This window comes from Carassius gibelio, chromosome B5, assembly GCF_023724105.1.
Source record: "Carassius gibelio isolate Cgi1373 ecotype wild population from Czech Republic chromosome B5, carGib1.2-hapl.c, whole genome shotgun sequence".
In the NCBI taxonomy this organism is placed as follows: domain Eukaryota; kingdom Metazoa; phylum Chordata; class Actinopteri; order Cypriniformes; family Cyprinidae; genus Carassius; species Carassius gibelio.
The window spans coordinates 21,301,284-21,322,301 of NC_068400.1; the positions used below are offsets into that span (position 1 = coordinate 21,301,284).

At 37.7% G+C, this 21,018-nt stretch overlaps 2 protein-coding genes across 4 annotated transcripts in view; both read right to left on the reverse strand.

Moving 5' to 3' along the window:
- Window positions 1-11,646, reverse strand: part of LOC127958637 (rho guanine nucleotide exchange factor 12-like) — a 77,863-nt gene extending 66,217 nt beyond the window's left edge. For 2 of the 3 annotated variants that reach the window (XM_052557548.1, XM_052557547.1), the window contains exon 1: window positions 10,170-11,628. In XM_052557548.1, coding sequence (XP_052413508.1) covers window positions 10,170-10,201 — 32 coding nt within the window. In that variant the 5' untranslated portion in view covers window positions 10,202-11,628. Of the gene's footprint in view, window positions 1-10,169 lie in introns of all 3 variants that reach the window. The other variant, XM_052557546.1, reaches the window with a different exon arrangement.
- A 1,397-nt stretch (window positions 11,647-13,043) lies between these two features.
- On the reverse strand, window positions 13,044-16,609 carry LOC127958640 (TLC domain-containing protein 5-like). The gene is made up of 2 exons (XM_052557551.1): window positions 16,252-16,609; window positions 13,044-13,901 (listed from the first exon to the last, which is right to left on the reverse strand). The coding sequence occupies exons 1-2, from the start codon at window positions 16,445-16,447 to the stop codon at window positions 13,372-13,374; spliced, it is 726 nt and encodes a 241-aa protein (XP_052413511.1). The 5' UTR covers window positions 16,448-16,609; the 3' UTR covers window positions 13,044-13,371.
- Window positions 16,610-21,018: the final 4,409 nt, after the last annotated feature.

Consider the following 21,018-nt stretch of genomic DNA (forward strand, 5'->3'; position numbering starts at 1 on the left):
AATGTTAGTTAATAAAAATAGTCATTCATTTATTGTTTGTTCATGTTGTTGTTGCTGTTACGTATCCATATACCAGGGTCAGACGTGGGGTGAAGACGTCCTCGTTTCACAAAATATACGCATTAGCTGTAAACACGAAAACATAAGTAAGGGTTTTGTTATCAGATTTTCCCACTCTAGGACCTGATTTTAAAAAAAAATTGCATTTTCAGACTCCCAAAACACTGATATGATACAAACGTTTTGCGTATACAGTTTAATGTGTCTCCGTGTGGACGGGCCCTATGACTAGTTTAATTTATCACCTGAAGCTGAAACCCTAGTTCAATTAGCCAATAACTACATTAATACAATTACCAAAAACTGAGGTTTCCGTTTTCATCTAAATGAAAACTAATTTCAAAAGAATGTTTTTGCATTACAAACAAATTGCTATTAAATCTAGTGAGTATATCAGAAAGTGCACATATCCCTTTCAACAGTGCAGTTCTGTTCTGTCACAAAAAGACTTCTTCTGATCATACATACATACTCAGTGGAGCGACATTTGTAAGAAATCCCTGTTTAATAGTCTAGTTTAAATCACCACAATTTTTAAAGCCATGATATTGTGTCACTTCCTGTTGTACTCAAGCCTAACCCCTCCCGCTCTTCTTCATTAACACATCACATTAGCATATGATAAAAATGCAAAAAATTCTGCCCAAATTATACTAAACTCTTTCAGTGAGTTTGAAATGAACAATAAAGCGCATTTGTGAGCGAACTCTTCTTCTGCAGTGTCTGGCTCACGATTAGTACAGCTTTCTATCTACTCCGCAAGCTGAGGCATGTCAGACACACTAAAGAGGGGGTATTTCATTAAATGGGCCAAAATTACCATGTGGAACTGCTCATACATGACTCATCCTTTCTCATGTCATTTGTATTTAGTGTAGGTGAAATGTTCAAGAGTGCAGGTCTATGTTTATGTGATCCCGAATGGGGTCCTCATTACTAACAGTTCATTCTATCGCCTCCCGTTCACTGCTGTAAAACATTATTAATATTGTAATAGTACATTAATGTATAGATTTATTTTTATTTTTTGGAGCATTACATAATTTTGTATCCCAAAACACAATGCACAAAGATTAACCTCTCATGACCTGACTCAGTATTTGATCAATTGTCAAAAATTGGATTACAAAAGCCAAATAACTGATGAAAACTGGTAGCATGTTACGGTTTAAAATGTTTGTAGTAGGGGTGTCCATGGTTAACCGGTTAACCGATTAACCGTTAAAAATTGCGTAACCGAGTGAAACATTTTGCTCGGTTAAGTGACGTCAATGGCGTGCATTGAATTTAGTTGTAATACATTTTTGCACCACCAGAGACCGCCAGAGCGCTCCCAGACATTTGTAATGTCCACAAGAAGTCGTCATTTTTCTAATATGAAGCGGGCAAAAAAAAGTACAGCGTTGGAGCACTTTAAAATTGAGAGTGACGGGGCAAAATGCAAGTATTGCAATACAGTGCTTAGATATACTTCAAGTACAACCTCGTTGTTGTAATCTCAACAGCCAACACCCGGGCATCATTAGGCCGGTCAGGACACACTGGATGCGTGGCGATGAGCGAAAGCATCTCAGCTGCATGGCGTGTCTGTTTTTAATTCGGCTCCCATGTTAACAGATTAGAGCTTGCCGACTGCCTGCGTGAGACGCGCGGCTCAGGCGCAGCTCGACGCGTGCATGCTAGAAATAGAACCGACGCCTTGTTGGAAGCGTTTCCAGGCAAAATATAATAGGAAAATATGTTTATATGTCATTTTGTACACAAATACATATTAATTCATGACATTTTGATATTTGAAAGTCTATAGGTTGACATAAATTCAGATATAAATGTAATTAAAAAGAATAATTATCGATTTTCAAATATTGTACCTGTCAAACATATCATAGTCATAGCCTTAGCGAGGCGGCCGCGGAGCCTGCTTGTTACCTTCGCCTAAACACGGAAAGTTACATAACCATTACTAGAGCCTGTTCCTTTATAACATAGCCAAAGGTCGGTGTATATTTGCTTTATACATTTTAGGCTTATTCTCAAATTCAGATTGTGTTAGTGGGCGGGATTATTAGGTAGTTTTAATAGGACAATTTGACCGGAGAGATTAAATTTTGTCGGACTTTTTTTTTTTTTTTTTGCCAATGTCTGGAAATTACCGGACAACGGAAACCCTGGCGCACACTATGGTTAACCGATTATTAACCGCTAAGGGCCTCGGTTAACGGTTAATGAAAAACTTGAAAACGTGCAGCCCTAGTTTGTAGTATAATGCATTTTTTTTGTTCACATACTATTTTCATTTTTTTCCTCAAACCAGTTCAGTCCAAGCCCTGCCCCACAGACGATTCGAAAGATTTCACCGGTTATGATATTAACAGTGCTTATTGCCTGCTGTGTGATTGAGTTGACCAATAAAACTAGCTGTGGGGTGGTGATTCAAAAAACACAAAAAATACTTTACAAAAAAGTAGAAAGTATGAAGCGTACACTAGTATTCAATTCTGAGTGGATGGTAGGTCCAATTTATGATAATGGTATAGTTAATGTTTCTGATTGACTACTATAATAAAGCAATAATAATGTTTAAAACAACATTTGAAAAACATAAATGACTATCATCTTTGAACAAATGAGATTCCTTGCCATCAAAACTGCAATTAAAAGCTTATATAAAAGAAGACTAGAAAACATCTGTTTCTGAGAAAGAAAATTGAGAGAGATGATCTCATGTCGTTTAAGAGATCACCATTACGGCAATATTCAGCATATCTATTTTTCAAGAACTTCTCAATCTCTCACAGACAAACAGAAATACGCGCGCGCACATTTTTTGTGCAGCCAATGAGAGTGGCACATAAAATGCTGACTAGAGCTGCCGACCATCAGCTGACCAAACAAAGCAAAGCCTGCCTTCCATCAACAAAACCAGCCTAGCTGGGAAAAGCTTGGCAGCTGGCCCTGCTCCATACATCATCTCCATTCTCTGCTGATTTACATCTATAACCCTACATAGAATCAATCCGATTCATATCAAATAGGCCCCATGTCATTTACAACTGGTTGGTAGTAAATCATCACATGAATGTGAGTCTAACAATGATTCGTCAGACACTATGTACCAGCAGACCTGCAAGATTAGTGTCAATGTAACTTTGTATGAGTGAGCATCTGTCATCGTAGCAGGATGTACCTGATGGTATCTTTCCCACAATCCTGTGTCATGTGCTGAGGGTCTGATCTCTCAGAATCATAGCAAAGCATGGCTCCCCTCCAACCATTTGTCCAAAATGTTGTGTTGGTGACAACTAATCCAATAAAGATCACGACAGACAGCCAAGAGTTAAAATGCTGGGTCAGATTCAGGTTTGTGAAGATCATGTTCCTGCAGGTCCTGTACAGGACCTTCATCTGACAAGACTTTTGCTTTATTGTTAACAAAAAGTCATTTGCAAGTACAATATGCCTGGTAAGATTTCATAATCAGTTAGTTTTAGTGTCAATCAACATATGCATTTTATTTTCTACCAGTTATCACTATTATATTTGTAAAAGTTTTCCAATCTGTTTCAAGTATTCTCAAATTAATTTCGAAAATGTAAATTAAAAATAAAACTTTAAAATGTTAAATTATTATTTTATAAATAGTTTTTCCTGCTTTGATCTAATGTTAAGCTGAATGCTGTGAAGTGAAAATAAAAAAAGTATATGAGTTTTAAATTAGGGGTGTGCACGGATAGTCGAACATTCGAATATTTGTTCTGCTCTAATAATTCAATAAATAAAAATGATACTCGAATTTCGCTATATTTTTGCATGCCATAAAAAAAAAAGAAAAAAAACGCCATAATAAAACCTAATTCGGTCACTTTCTATGATTCTCCACGGCATATTTGAAGATGTATGCATACATCATTGCATACATCTTCAAATATTCCGTGGAGAATCACAGAAAGTGACCGAATTCAAGAACATTGTTGCGCCATCTCTCAAGCAACGAATAAACACCGCTAACTTGGAGAATGCAGTGAAAACTACTCTTCTCGCGTCTGCCCTAGACCCTCGGCACAAACATCTCTGGTAACTCGATGAAAACATGAGAGAAGTAAGAAAATAAAAAACTTTTTTTTTTTTACATTATCAGAACATTTTCCTTGATGCGAGTGGTGCGGATGCAGCCGCCGTCATCAACGATGAAGAGGATGCCATGCCCACTCGTCGGAAAAGTCTGAGCCAGTTCTTCAGCGATGATTACAGAGAGTCCAGCTGAGACGAGTGGGAACAGTTCTTACTGGAGCCATGTATTCCACCAGATGAGGATCCCATTCAGTGGTGAAACGAAAACACGAAGCGCTTCACAAAACGTTTTCGCTTAGTACACCGTTATTTGTGAGTCCCGCCAACGTCTGTGCTGTCAGAGCGCGTTTTCTCCACGGCCAGCCTTACTGTTAACAGACTAAGGAGCCGACTTTCCCTCGATCATGTTTACATGCCCGTATTTCTTTACAAGAACATGTAAAACAATAGAAAAAAAAAGCAAAAAAGATTTGCTGACAGCTTCAAAGTTTCAAAGTTAAGTGTAGGCTACGTTCTACAATAGCCTAATTGCTGCAGGCTGCTTTACGTTTTTTCTTTGTTCACTTTTTGTTTAGTTTTTTTTATTTTAATCTGTACTTTTGTTTGTTTGCACGCACTGTTAAAGGTTTTCAGCTACAAAACACAATGTGTAATGTTCAAGCTTATTGTGTGTAAGCTTGTTCAAATATTATGGAAACAATAAATGTTGCTGAAAAATAACGTCTGTCTCATAAAAATTAATTTAAATAAACAAATATTCGAATATTCGTTTTTTTTAGCTCAAATATTCAAATGTGATATTTGCAGAAAATGCCCATCCCTAGTTTAAATGTGCCAATATATGCAAATAATTAGTTACTTTACCTGTAAACACTGTTGTTTAGTTAAAACCTGTTATAAGTTTATAAAACATGTTACATGACGTTATACAGTACATCAGTGTACGATGCACTTATTGAGGCTGCAATTTCCTAATACATTCACATCAACATAGACCAAGGAATTTGTGAACAAACACTTCAGCTTGTTCTGTTGTTAGACTTGATCTCCAATAAAAGATATTTAAGGTGAAGTCTAAAGAACATGTTTGTATCTTAAGGGGAAAAAAAAAATTACACCATATCGTTGTGCTTAACCACAAGCAAGCGTGCTATTCTCTCTTTAACTAAACGTGTTTGTTAATGGCTGCATGGAGGTGGCCTGTGCTTCACTGCTTTTTTAAATAATGAAATACGGTGGGCTGCGGTGTTTAGAGTACTTGTAGGTTGACACTTCTAACTTGATTAATGTAGGAATTTTATTGGCCTGTTCAGACCAGAGGTTATTTATAAATGAATGAATCCATTATAGAGCTTCACAGAAAGAGCATTTTAACCAGCCTCAATACTTTAATAACCTAAACATCCATCTTGGACTTCTTTTACATGCTTAAAGTACTGCTAATAATTAATGATAAAAAAGTATATTTTTTAAGTATATGTATATGGATACAGATTTACATACAGAAATGAATAAATTATTGATCAAAGAAAATGCTAAAAATAAAAGTTACAACGACTAACTGTAATTTTTAACATAAAGAATGGCTGTCATCATCATAAATAAAGCAACAAAGCAGCTCCATTTCTTCCCATGATGCACTGCTGGTGGCCGGCAGCTCGGTCAGGAAGAGCTTGTGGCCTGGCCCAGTTGCCAGACATTGTTTATTAGTGATGTCACCACTTCCCGAGAGGGCCTCGGGGTAAAAAAAAAAAAAAAAAAGGCCACAGATCAGCGAAATGCTGTGACAAAGAGCAAGCTGTATGGCACAGCCTTCGTCCAGTGCTATGATACTTTGTTACAAGCTAAATGAATCCACTACTACAAGTAAGAACACACACATTTTTGGTTTCCGTTTAGCAAATGTTAGTGGACATTTCAGAAAACATCACAGTCCTGGATGGTTATGAGGACTCAAGATGAGCTATGCAATGACTTGTAGTTAGTTGATGTTACAGTACCGACAACAATATTATGCATATATAGCAAAAAACAGTTTTTATTAGGGATCGACTGATATGGATTTTTTTGTGCGCGTGTCGATGCTGATACCGATTTTTTTTTTTCATCAGCCTTAGCCAATGACTGATACAGGCTGCCGATTTTCTTGAGCCGATATTTAGAGCCAATACTGCTTTTGCTACCTCAATTTACACCATAAAAATGACAGTGATGATATCAAATGTTACAAGTTTTAATGTAACTTAATATGGATGGGTGTACTGTATATGGTTAACTGTGCGAGGGTAAAAATTTCATCAACATCTACAACACAGCCTTGATGATGCATTCCTTGCTGACATAAGACAAATATAATCAGGTCATCACAAAATGACTGTCAACACATTTAAATAATTTAAGAAAACAATAAACCTGAAAAGTAGCCACTGAAATAAAGTACTTGATTTGTAATTGAATTTTTTCTACATAAAATACAATGAGCATGTTTAAGTAGGGTTGGGTATTGTTTCAATTTTAGCGATACCGTTTCTTATGGATTCTTGTTTACGATTAAAAATTTTTTTTTTTTTGGGGGGGGCAAATACTTGAAGAATAAATATGTCTTCCATTTATTCTTGCCAGTTTTAAGTGATAAACAATAAAATGGCTAAAGCGGAGTCTCTTCAAATAAAGATTGTGTTGATTACATTACTCCAGCAGGTGGCAAAGATCGACTTAATTTTTTTTTTTAATTTAATCGTTTATTCAAGAAGTCTCAAGAAATTCCTTAAAAAAAATGGTGATTCATCCATTAATTAAACAGCTCATTCATGAATGAGACTGAATTAATTCATTTGAAATGTGTTTGAATTAATGATTCAAATGAGTATTTTTTTTTTTTAAATAGAATGGAACATGTTATTCTGTGTAGTTGTCTTATATATGTAATCGCGATCTCCATTTTAAACAAAACAAAAACGATTTTAAACCAAATAGATGCTCAGTTTATTATGAATTAGGGGCCGTTCACATTTCGCCAGCATTTTCAGAAGGTGTAGCCGCTATTTTTTTTTTTAAACAAAGTCCCAGGGTGAATAAATCTGAAAATGCAGTCTTTGCGTTTTCGTGTGGATGGCCATCCGTAGATTTTCTGAAAAGATGATGTCATCACCCCATGTGTCAACCCTAGTCAGACACCTCTACATCACGTAAGAGCAACAACAACAACGGTTTGTATACAGCGTGCAAGGTTTATGCGCATGCGCCAAGTCTTCTTCATTTTTTGTGTATCGCTGCAGCAAAATTACAGCGCCACATACTGATCTGGCATTTATACTACATCGTTTTCAGTCGGTTTCACTGGTTTTGTGTGGACGCAGATATTTCTTGATACAACGCCATGAGGACGGGGTTTTTTTTACTTTTTTTATGATGAGTCATTTCTTCTTTCATTTGTTCTAGATCATTAAACATGACGCTATGGTGTCTGAACCTAGTTTCTTTCTTAGGTGATTTACAAAAGAAATCCACCTATTTAGTCATCATGGCCACAGCCTTAAGTTTCGGACACAGCCCTTGGGTTACTATGAAAAAAATAGATTCATATCTTGAGTTTCTTTCTCACACCTGCACGATTTAAAAAAAAAAAAAGCATAAAACACTTTTGTGCAGCTTTGAAATTAAAGTGGTGACGTACAAAAGATTTCCAGGAGAAAAGGCTGACTCACTTGCTAGTGCCAGACAGACAGTCATTCAGACAAATGACGAGAGCTGAGTGGAGCTTTGCTTTGGTGAGGCAACAGAGAAGAGACTGGAGAAGCCAGTACACAATTTAAAACAAGAGCAGCCTGAAGAATAATTCTCCACCAAAAATGCCAACATGCTCTCTGAACTCACTGCCAAACCTCTAGCTGCGCAGTGGAGGAAATCACTATACCACTGCAGCAAATGAATGCCATGATGCATCATCTAACGCACTGTCAATCCATCAAGTAGGTTTAGTCATATATTATGAATTTACACACCAACACCACCATTTAAATGTTTTAAGGTGTGTTACTGACCCAGATTTACACTTTGACTGAAGTTCTAACCAAAATAATTGGAATTCAAACTTGTCTTAATAATTTATGCCATAAATAATTCTTATTTACCAATATAAAGTAGTGTTTTATGCCCACCAAGACCGCATTCATTAAAGCAAAAATACAGTTAACTACTGTAGTAATATTGTGAAATGTTTTGTAAAGCTGAATTTTTGTGCAGCCTTTACTCCAAACTTCATTCTTTGGATCATCACTAAAAACATGATGGCACATCATGATTTTGTATGTGTCATCACATGGCGGTTTGGAGCAAAAATATGTAGGTAGTCTAAATAAACTTGCAATGGTACATTTATTGCTAAATATGCTCAGGTCGCAACAATTGTTTTCTCTAGTTCACAGTAATTCGGCCTGATTCACTCAAGTGATTTACATCAGCAATGCATTTGCAGTTTCTATTAAGGCTACTGACCAACTGGCAGGTAATTTTCTTTCCAAATCTTTCATAATATTACAAATCTGAATCAATTCATGAAACTTAATTACTTTTTTTTTTTTTATCCATTGTTGAATTTCTGTGCAGCCAGTTTAATGTATAAAACTATCGCAAATTTGCACAGATAAAATACAAAGGTTCAGTAGCAATGTCCATAAATACAGATTACCATAAGAATCTTTACACATGAAACACTGATGCTTATCCGAACTTTCCTTTTCAAAATAAATAGGTCTCAAATAACACAAACAAATGTCCATCTGATAATCACTGACAGCAGACGGTGACGTCCACCTGGGAGCAGGTGGCCTGTTCTTGCCTTTGAAGGAGATAACCTGTCTTTCCTGATCACTATCACAGAACATCAACTTAAAAACCAGCTATACCCTGCTCAGATTCTGACACTAAACTGAGAGAGCTTCAGCCCTGCTGCAAACCTCTTATATATTCACGCAGTTTGCATGAAGAATATAATTTAAAAGAGTTGGTGTGAAAACCAAGTGTCACCACATGCATTAAGGCACAACTCTGCACACAGATGATGACACATTAGCTTACCCAGCATGCTTCTGTGTCTTGTTCTTTGAAATGTGTGCGCCTGGTTGAGTAATACAGGTAACAACTCAAGAGGTGGAAAACCACAACAAGAGAGTCTGACATCAATGCCAGCTGTGCTCTTCAGAGCAGCATTAGCAGAACACAGCGAGATACCTGGAGTGACCGCACATCTGAAGCACTTCCTGTCACAAGCTGTGTGCTCGCAGGTGTGCGCACGCAGTCAACACACATCAGTCAGTCCTCCGGCTTCTGAGTGACTAATGCATCGCCAAAACACAAATCACAGTCACACAAAACCAGCGCCCTTCAAAGTGTGTCTGCTTAGAAAAATATTCACATACACTGAGTTTATCTGAAAGATACACAAGTACATTTGTGCTGCAAGGTCATAAGGTCACCTGTCAGTTTTCTTATCAACCCGACTAATTTGTTGGAAACAGGTTTGACTGCACATATAAGCTACACATAAAAGACCAGACAGACATGGTACAGTCATACCAAATTATTAATACTATAACAAACTTGTAAAATTGTATTTACAATGTACTACAAAGTATTTCAATGGAGTACCAAAACCCTGGTAGTACCATATAGTACATTTCTGAAAATATTTGAGCTCTTAAAGACAACACCTGTATAAAAATAAAAAAAGTACTATGACAGCTGTACCATGGTGAAGCATGTTATTACTATGGTATTTTGATATATGATAGGGAATGACAATTTTTTCATAGGCTATTCCAAAGGTTTTACTTAGTATCCCGAGAATACCGTGGGATTACTATGGTACATGTCCAACCATCATTTGACAATTGTATAACATATATTTTGTTTAAGCGTGGCAGATTTATCTCAAACATACAGTGTTTTGGATATATATAAACAGAGTCATAAACCTAAGTCAGGTCACGATCATGATCATAAACACAACCATGTAAATATGATATGTCATCGTTTACCTCTCAGCAAGCGTGGACTGTGTGCCGCTCATTGGGCTTTCCTTTCTTGATTTTCTTCAGCTCTTATCCAGTTAGCATTTTACCATGGTAAAACACCTTGTGTAACCCTAACACAAAACAACAACAGCCGGGTGGGGTGGCACTTTTCAATTTTGACAGTTCCGTCTTGATGTGAATGGTAAAGTCTCCTCTTGAACCGAACAGAACAGAAACAGACACGCTTATGTTTGATATTCCCACGGTTTGTCTGCGTTGGTCTGAGTAGTCTGTGTCATTTGACTGTAGCGCTACACAACACAAGAGTTAACAAAGGAAATCGATGCTAAACGCAAACACATAGATGATCAATGGAGAAAAACACTTTCTGTTGTCTGAGACGCTTCATCATTTTCCCAGCCAAAATGCCACCACACAGACCGACAGGCTTCCCCTTCGCCTCTGTCTGGATACAGTCGCCTTTGTCAATCCCAAAGCACGGCTGGAAGTAAAGCAAGAGAAACAATCTTCTGTTAATGTGTTGCCTTACGAATGAACGAGACTGTCCGGCTGCATTTCGCGTCAGTCCAAAAGCTCTTCGCGAAAAGCTCTACTTTGTAAATCGCGACTGTTTTCTATCATTCCCCTCACTGAAATACTTCCAACTCGGCATTCCTAAACTCAACCTAATCTCAAACGCGGGATTTTCACTGCTGCATAAACGTCAGTTTGCATTACAGACCACACCATCAATTGAACTGGTAGTGCCAAAGTTAGTCTGGGAACTAAATATACATCCTTTTTAGGCCCCTAACACGCCGAATGGACTTTTTCCCTCAGAAGAATGTATCCTGGCCACTCCAAATGGGAATTCTCTCAACGGATGGATTAAAGCATCCGCTTGGTTCAACCTTTCATTGTAATTCCTTCCCTACCTAGTTCAACTTGTAGAATTCCCATATTTTTCACCGCAAAATCGGGTGAAAACTTTAAAAATCGTTTGATGTTTGCTCTAGGGGCAGCGGGGCATAACGTTAGTTCCCAGTTCAGGAATTCTACTCAAAACAGCTTCGTTTCAAAGCGGCAATAAAATACAATCCAAACTTGACGGATGTGCAACACATATTTTCCTCTCGCGAACGGAATCCCTCTGTCCTTGGAATAATTTGTTTGGAAACTTTGGTTTAGTCGGGTCCTTCCCTTCTTGTCTCCATGTTTTCCGAAATTCAGTAGTTTTTAGCCGTTCTTTTTCCAACAAAATCCCTACACCAAGGATCCCGTTTATATACAAGCGCAGATAAAGGAAACACAGACGTGCGCGTTGTCACATGTGTCAGTCTGGCGCTGTACGAAGATTAAAAACGATTAAGAAGAAATCACAAAAATCCTGATAATTCCCGAGTTTCAGTGAAATCACATCCCGGATTCCTACGCCTGTGACGCTTCACCACTTTTTGGCGTATCCCTCCGCAAACAGTACTATCGCCTCCCAAGTGTTGAAGACTAGCATACTAGTCGTCATTGGTAAAGTACTGACAACTAGTAGGCAGTCAAGGAGCATTACTCACTCAATTATTAGCCAGAATTTGCAATGAGTAAACAAAAAACAAAAAAGACACATTCTGATGAAGAAGCAGATCAATATTTAAATATCACTTATAATCGACTGATAAGATCAAATTAGGATAAACTACGAAAAAAAGAAATACAGAAAACAAACATATTCTGGAATGAACGACAGACTGATACAATAAAGCTGTGATTTATTTGTCAATAGTTATCAGAATGAGCATATTTAAATATTTTGCGCCACCTAGCGGTTAATTCCTACTGGTGCTTCCGCAGTGCCAAACCAACTATAAAAACGAGCAGTGTTCAGAAGAGTTCAAAGCATGGGTGAAAATCATATTTTCAGTGTTTGTGAACCCAGCAACATTTAGCAATAATCTCTAATTAAAATGAATTATGTCAACAGAGATAATTAAAGAGGTATTCATTTCACAATAAAAAATATAGCTGATATTGTACTGCACTGTATATATGCTACTGTAAAAAATACTTGCAGATGTGAGATGATAAACCCGTCACAAGTTGTAGGCCCAGAGAATATTTTGACAAAATATTTCTTGTGTAGCACATTTCTTTTAATAATCAGACAAAACAAATAAGCAGGTCATTAAAAACAAAAACTTTCATCTGAATCCTCAAATGTATCTTTTTTGTTTGTACAAAAAAGGCTTTATTCATATGGACTCAATGCAGCATACTGTCTAAAAGATCTGCATGGCACCACATTCTTCTTTAAAGTTTTCTAACAAAAGCTTTTGCTTTAAGTAAACGTAGCCTACACATTTAGAAGAACTCATTGTATTTAGCAGCATTGTATTTAGTTTCCAAATATCACTGAAGCTACTTTCTGTCTGCTGAGGAAAGACTGCTGTCTTCTGCAGCAACAGATAATTTCATTATATAAGGACACCTATCATTGACAGGTTTAGAAGCATTAGAAGATCTGCACCATGAGTGTAATGCCACTGTACTGCTCTGTTCTCTGTTCTGCACTTTCATGTCAATGTGTACTTATGTTTTTGAGCACTTTGGTTTGGTGTGCATCACATGATTCATAAATATACACATTTTGGTGTTCCAGTTTTCCAGGCCTTCAGAGTCATGAAAATGTATAAAATATTAACGTCATGGAAAAAGTGGAAATTTGAAAAGTCATTGAAAATTAACCACATCTTAATATTTCATAGAAAAGTCATGAAAAGTAATACAATCTTAATAAATTGTAAAAATATGAAAATTAAAGTTTTAATATGTAACGCGAAAGTTATGAAAATGTATAAAATCTTAATATGTTATGTAAATTGTTTTGAAAATGAATAAAACTTTAATATGTTTTGAAAAAGTTGTGGAAAATGAATAATATCTTAATTTGTTTTGGATAAATTTGTGAAAGTCAATAAAATCTTAATATGCAGTGGAAATAAATAATATATTAAGCCTGAAATGCTTTGGAAATTGAATATGACAAACTTGAGAAATGGTAGAAGTCGCTATATTGGATTTATATTTTTTCATTTTTTTTTAGATGTTTCACCTTTTGTGTATGCATATATATATATATATATATATATATATGTGTGTGTGTGTGTGTGTGTGTGTGTGTGTGTGTGTGTGTGTACATCATGCCACTTTTCCCGGTCCTAATGCACAGAAAGGCCTATTTCACTTTAACAGCATGTCCATTAGCTTCATCCAGCTTGTGTTCCTTCCATCGTCTGTATTTGGTGCGAGTTTTCTTGCAGGCGAAACGTGCAATGTCTATCATGAAGATCCAGGAGAGAGTGTAAATAGCCATCCCACCAACTTTCACTATAAGCAATGGCTTCGGAGAGGCTAATTCACAATAAAGCAGTCTACTCCCCACACCAATCCTCACAGAGGCAAACAGAAGAATGAAGAGCAGGTCCACCACATCTCCGGCTAAACTGTCATAGCGGCCCATGCGCTTGAGGAACCAGCGGGCCTGCAGGAGCGGGTTGGTGATCTCGCTGCCGAAGAGGACAGCGCAGGTCTCGATGCCCGACTCGCCCAGCCCTAGTGCCAGCACCAACCCGAGGATGCTCATCGTGTGGTGGGCCAGCATCACTGGACCCTCAGTGTGGAAATACACACACCAAGCCATGTCAAAGAGGAAGTAACCTAAACTGAGAACAAGAGCCAGGATCTGGAGAGATGTGTTTTCAGTGCCTGGAAACAGGAGGAAGAGAGTTCAAAAATCACATCCAATTAATTCTTGATGCTAAACTTGTTTCAGTAAACGGGACCCTATATTTTGAATATTTAAAAATCAGTCTTGAATGACTTGAAGCAGCAATACCTGCGTCTGATCGTATTGATTGCTTGGGGATGTGTAAATCATAGTTATTTATATATTGTTTTATATATTGTTTTATACTTTTTATGTTTTTTATAATTTTGTGAGGAAAATTTGTGATACATTTTTGTAAGAATTTATATGACAATTAACATTTTTTTATAATAATTATAATACATTTAGTATAACCAGTGCACCATAATTGTACAAATAAACTGTTTTTGTGCATTTCATTAAATTTATTTTGTATGGACTTAAACTGAGAATGCAGGATAAAAAAAAATAAGAAGAATTTTGATTTTATTATACCTGGTTGCTGAGTTATTAGCTAAAAGGGGAAATATGAGTATTATAGCGCCACCTTGTGACCGATTTTCACAAAATTCAGTACACAATTTAGTTTTACGGTGGTATATGAATATATCAATTCATATACCACTGTAAAATTGTTGAATAAAGTTGTTTTCTTTGCACACAAAACGTATTTTCATAGCTTCATAACATTACGATTGAAGCACTGATGTCTCATGGACTATTTTATCACCTTTGGGCCTTGAACATGATAGTTGCATTACTGTCTATGAACGGGAAGTGAAGTCAGGAAGTGCTTAGATTTTTATAAAAAAAAATTTTTTATTTATTTAATTAGTGTGTTCTGAAGATAAAACATGGTCTTGCGGGTTTGGAACGACACATAGACAGTAAAAGAAATGGACACAGCGACCCCACTGGATTCAACGGAGACAAGTGAAGTCAATTCGAAGCACGCACCTCCTGGGGGTCGAGCGTACTGCGCAGACTCAAACTGAGCTTCATGACGTAGATGTCACGTGAGCAACCTGTCTGACAATATTAAGTCTTCCAATCACTGTGCCAAGAGAAATCTGAATCACCCACCGAATCTTGCAGAGAAGGCGAGCGTGAACAAGAGCAAATTTTGGTAAGTATTCTGATTAATTATCTCCCTTGACTTTTTGCCTCTCTGTCCCCCCGATTGGCGCATAGACAGTAAAAGATTGTCTGCGAGCTTCTCCTCCTGTCCATTCGGTAATGTCTCTACTGTGCGATAGATAGTCGCAGGTTATGATGCAATCGTTAGCCTATTTTTACCAAAACTACTTCTATGGGACCATAATGTAAGATACAAGGTAATGGAGCCTTTTATAAGTTTTTGTGTTTCTTTAGAAATAATTAATGGAGAAATTGAGTCTTTAAATGCCTCAGATGTAAAGTTATTCGCTGTCAAAGTGACGCCAAAATGAATAGGAGTCAATGGAATGCTAACAGCAGGTGGGGGTCCGCTAGCCAATGGCAGCGCCCAGGGGTGCTTCAAAAAAAATATGAAACCCTTCCCCCCTGGAACAACATGACTTTCATTTTTGGGTGAAATATCCCTTTAAGTGGTTTTTCAGTTGTAGCTCTCCATGGCAGAGTTTAAAAAACTTCTTGTGCATCCACAGAATGTCCAGTTGTCTTTGTGTGTCAAGTTTTGTTAAACTTGGACAATTACTGTAAATGCAGCAGATATAGGTCAACTCGTAAAAATGGGTATTGCTTTGCCAATTAGTTAACTTACTGTATATCTTTGCAATGCTTCACCAAATCAAAATTCTTTCTTTCAAAAATAACTTACTGTCATGTGTTTGGAGATGATATCTGATGATATACGTTTCATGCAAATCCAGAATTATGGACATATTTGAAAAACTGATGATTACAGTGCTGCTCAGTGTGAGGTTTTTTTCTCTCTCTTTTTTTTTTTTTTTTTGGCCATAACTAACAGTAGCTGCAACAAATTGCATATGTTTATGCAGTGTGGGCCTCTGAATAAAACTGAAAACCGTATTCCTTTATCACAGTATATGAAGCATTATCAAACATGCAAACAAATGTATTACTTGGGATAAACCCCTTGAGATGCATGATCTCGTTTTCAGTGTGATACTCAACAAATTAGGTTGAGTACACTTTTTTACTGTTTTGTTTAAAAGTTTCAGTAAAATGTTACATTTTTAAATAAAATGTTTCATTTTTCTAAATATTATTCCATATGTCAGATGGTTACAACTTTATCTGGAAAATGACTCTTTTTGTCCGCTTGTATTATTGACAAACTATTTTCCTGTTGACACTGTAAAACTGCTTTGACACAATCAGTATTGTATAAAGCGCTACATTAATAAAGGTGACTTGACTTGACTAAACCCTTCCAGGGCAACTTACCTGGGTGTGTGAAAGGCCACGGCCCAGCAAGGAAGCTAATGTAGGCTGTCACACAGACGATCAGGATGCCGTGGATCAAAGTTACCAGCCTGCAGTTCCACTCACAATCTCTTTCCCTGTTCCAGTGACACAGCAGCACATACAGAGAGAGCCAGCCAATCAGACTGCAGCTCGTCTCCACAATCATCAAAGGCATCTCTGCACTGAAAGACGAAATATTATTAAGACATTCACAGTTGTGCAGAAAATATTTCAATTTTCTGTCTGTATCAGGGTTAAAGTGAAAATAAAACTGAAATCATGAAATAAAATATGATATGACAGACACAATCACAGTGTAAAACTACAATGCTTCTGATCGCTCACTTCCTCTTCTCTACCGGCCTCAAGCGGCTTGAGCTTCTTATGAGATTAGACTCTTCAGTCCCAATATACCCCCGGCTAAATTCCACACTAAACAATGGGGTGATTTGATCTAATATTTAAGCTTCTTTCTTCTTCTTCTTCTTCTGAGCTAAAATTTCAACACTAACTCCTCCTAGCTTTAAAGGTACAACCACCAAACTTGTGTCAGACCTTAAGACTAGTCTGGCTTGGTGTGCTATATCTTTTCTAGGATGCTAACAACATGTTAGCCATGCAAGAGGCATGTTACCAACATGCTAATCATGTTTATACATGGTACCAACATACTAATCATGATAGAAACATGCTAATCATGCTAGAAACATCCCACCAACATGCTATCAACACTAATCATGCTAAAACATGCTAGCAATATGCTAATCATGCAAGTAACATCTAATGTTCAGGCTAGGTTTTAGTCAACCTCAAAGTTTGTTCTCAAACTTTACTCATCTCATACTTCAAGGTTAAAAAATAAACAAACAGACAAAACTTTATTTTCAGAGTCTAAGTCAACTTATTATTTTTTTATTTATCTTTTTAAGCAAGCATGTTTTTTGGTACCTCAATGCCCGACTTAAAGACCACAATCAGAGCAGATGTTCCCAGCATCCTCCCTCTATGGGCTACCCTTGAAGAGTGTCCTTAGGATGGGGGGCGGCCAGGTACCTGAGCCCCAGCATTAACCCACACACAGCTTAGCTATAATCTGGGACAGAGCAAGGTTATTACCTCCCAACAGAGACCTGGAAGAAATAACTTGTCATTTTCAATCTTTTAAACATATATTTTGGTTGTATAATGTAAATAAAAACATCTAGATGCTGTCACTTTTCAAGTTCATCCAAGAAGATCCAATGGTTTATAATGATTGATAAAACAATACATGTGCATTACAGGTCGTTTTTTCAGATATGTGCTCTGCCCTCATAAATGAACATTTATTATGCTCAGTGTTCAGAGGGATACATAATAAAATTGTACTATATATATATATATATATATATATATATATATATATATATATATATAAACTCACGATTGTAAACATAGAAAGATTGTTCCCTGCTGCTCTCATATACAACAAATGTAATATTAAACATGGTGAAATTATAACCATAACATTTTTAAAGACATAAATCATATTAACTGCCATTTTGCCATGTTCTTAGGTATTTTGTATTGGCTTTTCTAAAATTCAAGACTGTCTTTTTTACTCACTGAATATATTGTTCTTAAATACTGTTATTTTGTGTTTAATTCTGTATAGTGCTGAATAAGAAAGAAATAGACCACACACATAATTTTTATAATGACATGGTAAACCTGAGCCACTCGTTTATAAAAGTAATGTCTGAAAAATATCACCAAAATCATGAAACATATTTAACCCAAGGCAAATATTCTATAATCTATATATCTATCTATCTATCTATCTATCTATCTATCTATCTATCTATCTATCTATCTATCTATCTATCTATCTATCTATCTATCTATCTATCTATCTATCTATCTATCATTAACGGTCAAAATTAAATACACAGTAAAAAATAACAGCAATGAGAAACAAAATAAAAAAAGAGAAGAAAAACAATATTGTAAAGTTTTAAGAATTAAGTCAGTAAAAACCGGAAGAATTTTAAAGTTTTCAATTAGACAACTTAATCAGTGGTCACACACACACACACACACACACACACACACACACACACAAACAAAAAAGTTAAAAAGAGTTTAAAAAGTAGGCTACTAGGTGACCCACATGCACGCACGTCTCACTGAGTTCAAGTCGATAATGTGTGAGTCCTGTTTGTACAAATAAAGCCTGATCCAAGAGTGGCGTGTCCACCAGGGTGGATGAGCTTTGCCACCCCAGTTGCCACCCCAAAGCAGCGTATGGGATCGAAGTGCATTGAGAGCTGAACAGCGTGATTTGGACTGAAGATCAGAGTGCTCCATTACCGCTCAATCACTATAGCACAATTAATGCTGTGACTAGCCATTCTGAACTAGTTCTGGATTGTAGCTACTGCAAGCACACACATACAGACACTAACGGATCACTCACACTCAATGAAACTGAAATATTGTCAATAAAATGCTTAGAAACAGAAAAGTTATAACGAAAGTTTCTTTGTATTTTGAAGTAATCAAATATTACCTTTGCCTTCATCTAAAATTCAGATTCAGATTGAGATTCATTCTTTATTGTTCTCAGGAAGAGGATGTTTGTTTTCAGAGACTGTACCCGGAGCTGTAGTACACATAATACAGACTTATTTTCCACCGAATACAAATGATACACACATATTTCCAACAAATACTAATGTACTACACTCATTTACTCCAGAAACAAAAGAAAGGCAGTCTCAGAAAACCACATCTGTCGGGAGGCCATGTAAACGAAAGACATGATCTACAACAGTTACCGCTGTCTCCTTGGCAGAGGGTAATTTAGGCAAGGGAATAAAATGAGCCGCCTTCGAGAACCGGTCCATGATGGTCAAAATGACTGTCTTGCCCTGGGAGGGCGGGAGGGCGGTAATCAAATCTAGAGCGATGTGGGACCAGGGGCTCGAAGGGACTGATGGCGGTTGAAGTAACCCATCTGGAGGTCGGTTGGAAGTCTTACCAGTGGCACAAACTGAGCAAGCCAAAACAAAACTGCGGACGTCGTGAGTCATTAATGGCCACCAGAATCGTTGCTTTACCAAAAAGGTGGTGCGATTAACCCCTGCATGACATGTTATGCTGGAACAATAGCCCAACTAAATGACATCGGGCCAATACCCCTCTGGCATCGACCTCTACCACGAACCGACAAGATGGATCAGGGGCAACTAGGATGGGAGCCGAAACGAAGTGACTAAGTTTGGCAAATACAGCCTCAGCTGTATTGGACCACCTGAACGTAGTTCTGGAGGAGGTCAAGGCAGTCAGAAGTGCAGCTAGTTGGCTGTAGTTGCGAATAAAAAGCATATAGAAATTGGTGAACCCCAGAAACCTCTCTAGGGCCTTCCGGGAATCTGGACTTGGCCAATCTACCACAGCCCTAACCTTGTCAGGATCCATACGCACTCCCTCAGATGAGACAATGTACCCTAGGAAAGGAACAGACTGTGCATGAAAAACGCATTTCTCCGCTTTGACAAAAAGCCCATTCTCTAGCAACCTCTGAAGCACTCGTCTGACGTGCTGAACATGACCCTGTAGAGAAGATGAAAAAATCAATATGTCATCCAGGTAAACATATATGAACTGGTCAAACATATCTCTCAGCACGTCATTAACGAGTGCTTGGAAGGCCGCTGGGGAGTTGGACATCCCGAAGGGCATGACCAAGTATTCAAAGTGCCCCCCTAGGGGTATTAAACGCAGTCTTCCATTCATCGTCCTCCCTTATGCGGACCAAACGATGAGCATTACGTAAATCCAATTTGTGAAAATTGATGCTCCCTGTAACCATTCAACGGCTGAAGACATCAACGGCAAAGGATAAGTATACTTTACCGTGATGTTGTTCAGCCCCCGGTAATCGATACACGGTTGCAGAGATCCATCCTTTTTCCCAACAAAAAAGAACCCCATCCCTGCCGAAGATGAGGAAAGACGAATGAACTTGGATACCAAAGAATCAGAAAAATGTATCCATAGCCTGTCACACTGTCAGTCTCTGTTTTCCTGGGTGTCCACTAGTGAGCTCACTTCTCCTTAGAGACTTCACCATAGGCACTATAATTCCACTAGTCTGGTCCTGTCTTCACAGTAATTGCACTCCAGTTAATCGCACCAGGTGCAGGCAATCTTTTCTCATTAGTCTCCTTATAAATACCTGTCTTTCCCTGTTGTTTGTATGAAGTCCTTACCCTTCGTGCTACCAATGTTCTCGTCTCCCGAGACTTACCCTTGCGTTCTCGTCCACCGAGTTCCCGTTCTGTTCCTTCCGGTTCCATCTTTTGTTTTGTTTGTTTCCTTGGACTGTTTATTTTGGATTACCCTCTTTTGTTAATAAAATTTACCTGCAATTGGATCTCTCCCTCTCCTTGTGCTTCTCTGGTGCACAAACGTCACATAGCCTCCCTCTCTTGAACAGAAAGTGAATATAATTTGCCCTTAGGCAGAGTCTTACCTGGTACTAAATCTATGGCACAGTCGTAAGGACGATGCGGAGGTAGAGAAGCACCCCGGGACTTACTGAACACTACCCTCAGGTTCTGGTACTCCTCGGGCATGGTAGACAAATTCACTGCCTTTTCCTGGAACACAGATACAGGCACAGACAAACAAGCAGACACAAGACAAGACTTATGACAAGGGACGCTCCAAGCAGACACGGAATTGTGTATCCAATTGATACTG